Source organism: Cyprinodon variegatus, unplaced genomic scaffold (assembly GCF_000732505.1).
Source record: "Cyprinodon variegatus isolate N-32 unplaced genomic scaffold, C_variegatus-1.0 Scaffold1437, whole genome shotgun sequence".
Lineage (NCBI taxonomy): Eukaryota > Metazoa > Chordata > Actinopteri > Cyprinodontiformes > Cyprinodontidae > Cyprinodon > Cyprinodon variegatus.
In genome coordinates, this window is record NW_015151890.1 from 55,133 (window position 1) to 57,760 (window position 2,628).

General features: G+C 40.1%; 1 protein-coding gene across 1 annotated transcript in view; it reads left to right on the plus strand.

Annotated features, from left to right (window-relative positions):
- The window catches only part of LOC107103387 (phosphofurin acidic cluster sorting protein 1-like), a 42,810-nt gene that overhangs the window by 36,080 nt on the left and 4,102 nt on the right, over positions 1-2,628 (plus strand). The window contains exons 19-22 of the mRNA XM_015403081.1: positions 707-749; positions 832-877; positions 957-1,044; positions 1,127-1,329. Coding sequence (XP_015258567.1) covers positions 707-749; positions 832-877; positions 957-1,044; positions 1,127-1,329 — 380 coding nt within the window. The remainder of the gene's footprint in view (positions 1-706; positions 750-831; positions 878-956; positions 1,045-1,126; positions 1,330-2,628) is intronic.

Sequence of the window (2,628 nt, forward strand, 5' to 3'; positions counted from 1 at the left end):
ATGTCGGATATTCAGTTTTAAGGCCGATACCGATAGGGGGCCGATTATATTGTGCATCCCTAAATGTTAGTATTGCAGTTTTATTGCAGTATTGCAGCACTATCTTGCGGGAAACAAAAAAAAAACAACAAAAAAAACAAAGTTTTAATTCATTGCCAGGCCCAGACCTTAAAACAGCATTGATAACTCTACGGCTGATAATACTGAATTGCGACACCCTCTGGTTGGTTATATTACTACGCCATGGCAGAGGAGTAATCCAACCAGTCATCCGCGCAAAACTGGTTCCAGCCGACAACTGGTGGTGGTGTAAGGTGCTGGAAAAAGTTTTGAAATGGATCTTGAAAGTGCTTGAAAAGTGCTTGATTTTGACTTTGGAAAAGGTGTACGAACCCTGTTCAATCTGCTCTAGTTTAGATACTACAGTACTCAATCTCATAAAACCTGGATAATGTTATTCCAGACTAATAGGAGAATTTAATAAATCCAGTTTGAGATTAATTAAACCTTCTCAGTTACCAGCATTGGCTTCTCATGTGCTTGCACCGACCTCTCGGTACTGTTAGCTCTTTATCAATTAGATCAGTGGTTGACATTAGAAGAATGAAGCCATTAGGATGAAGTCTCCAGTTCTTTAATCCAGAGACAAAGCAAAGACGTTCATTTTCAGAGAGATCCTCTGAACTGATGACTTTTTTCTCTGCAGCCCTGAAGACGACTCGTTTCAGAAGTTTGTTCCATTTATCGGGGTAAGACGCACTGCAGACAGGAAGTACCATCACAGCAGCTGCTTCCAGTGCTGACCTGCTCCTCCTGTCTGTCTGTCCTCAGGTGGTGAACGTTGGCCTCGTTGAACAGAACTTCTTGTCGACCTCAGGTACGTCTGAATCAACCGACCCCTCGCTCGACTGACGTGGACTCTGTTAACCCCCCCCCCCAAACCTGTCCACATACAGTGGACTCAGATGACTTCATACTGGGATCTCCTCCCTGCCAGTCTGGGGTTGGACTCACCTCCACACCCCCACCGTCCCCCTCCATCAGGTACTTCCTGTCCACATTGTCCCTCTTTGGAGACATCTTACCTAAAATAATCCAATGAAATCTCCACTTCCTCTATGATCAGCTCTTCAGCAGAGATGATGGGTCTGCAGGTGGACTACTGGACACATTCTGGAGGAGGAGGAGGAGGAGGTGCAGCTGAGTGGAGAAAGGAGGTGGGGATGAAGAACAGTCTGAAGAACAACTTCCGCTGCCTTCAGGTGTCCCGTCTGAGTGCAGGAGAACTGATGAGTATGACGGTGGTGATGAAGGAGAAGAATAAGAAAGGTGAGGAGGAGGAAGGTTAAACCATCAGGATGCTTTTTAGTTCAACTTTGATTAACATTTGAATCATAGTGCTTTACTGCCCCCTAGTGCACACTTTTCATCACTTTTCGTCACAAAAAAATCTATGGTTATGATGAGTTGGTTCTTTGTATGTCAAAATAAGTCGTGGGTCATATACTCAACAGTGTATCACATTTTTTTTTTTGTGTATTTTTATTAAACTTTCCTTATATAATCCAATATTAATGTCATAGTTAAGACAGTGATACCAGTAAATCACCAATTAAGTGTCAGCATTGTGATAAACACATCAAATAAGATAAATGTTGTCAACTAAGATAAAAGAGATTGAATTTTTCAGGGTATCCTAATGAAATGTTATGATTAAATTGAATCATTTAACCAGTAGAAATTTTCAAGCTTCACCTCTTTTCATTTTTAATGTATTCATAAAAAATGAAAACTGTTTAGCATTTTTCTCCGCTGGTCTGGATGATTCTCTGGACGCTGTACTGTTGAAGATGATTTAGAAATCATTAAATAAATTACTCCTTATGTTTGAAAGAAAGAAAGAACACATTTTTTCAAATTTATTTACGGACCGATCAGACAGTGAAAGAAAACAGAACTGGATGAATAAAACTTCTCATCCCTTCCTCTGCAAACAATCCATTCACATCTTTGATTAAGTTTAGGAACAAGACGATAAACATAAATCCTTCAAAATGATCAAGACCATTTAGAAACTTTCCAACAGTAAATAATAAATAAAACTAGCAGCACTTGCTGAGGAAACCATTTAGCATGCCTGGAGCGTGGGATAATCTTCAGCCTTCTAGCATCTCAGTCCTCCACTGCAGCAGAAACAAACATGTCTTAAAAGCAACACCGCAATCTTTTGGAGAAATAATAAAATGTATAAGATGAAAGAAGACTGTTTGAGATTTGAATTGCTTAAATCTCCACTGTACTTATTCAGATTTCGCTTTGGAAAAAGAAAACTTATATTCACGGAAGCTTTCTCCAGAATTTTGATGAGGCAAAGTCCTCAATAACGTCTTCAAAATCCAGAGATGTGGTAAATCAATTTCAAATTGCCAACAACAGAAAATACATTAGGTTTCTTTTCTGTTATTCTTGCTCTCCGATATGTTTTCACTCAATCTAAGGCCTCTGGCTCTGATAAGAGAAAGTTTAAAGCTGTCGATCGGCCTGGGACACACAAAGGGCAGAGGCTAGGGATGCACGATATAATCGGCCCCCTATCGGTATCGGCCTTAAAACTGAATATCGGACATC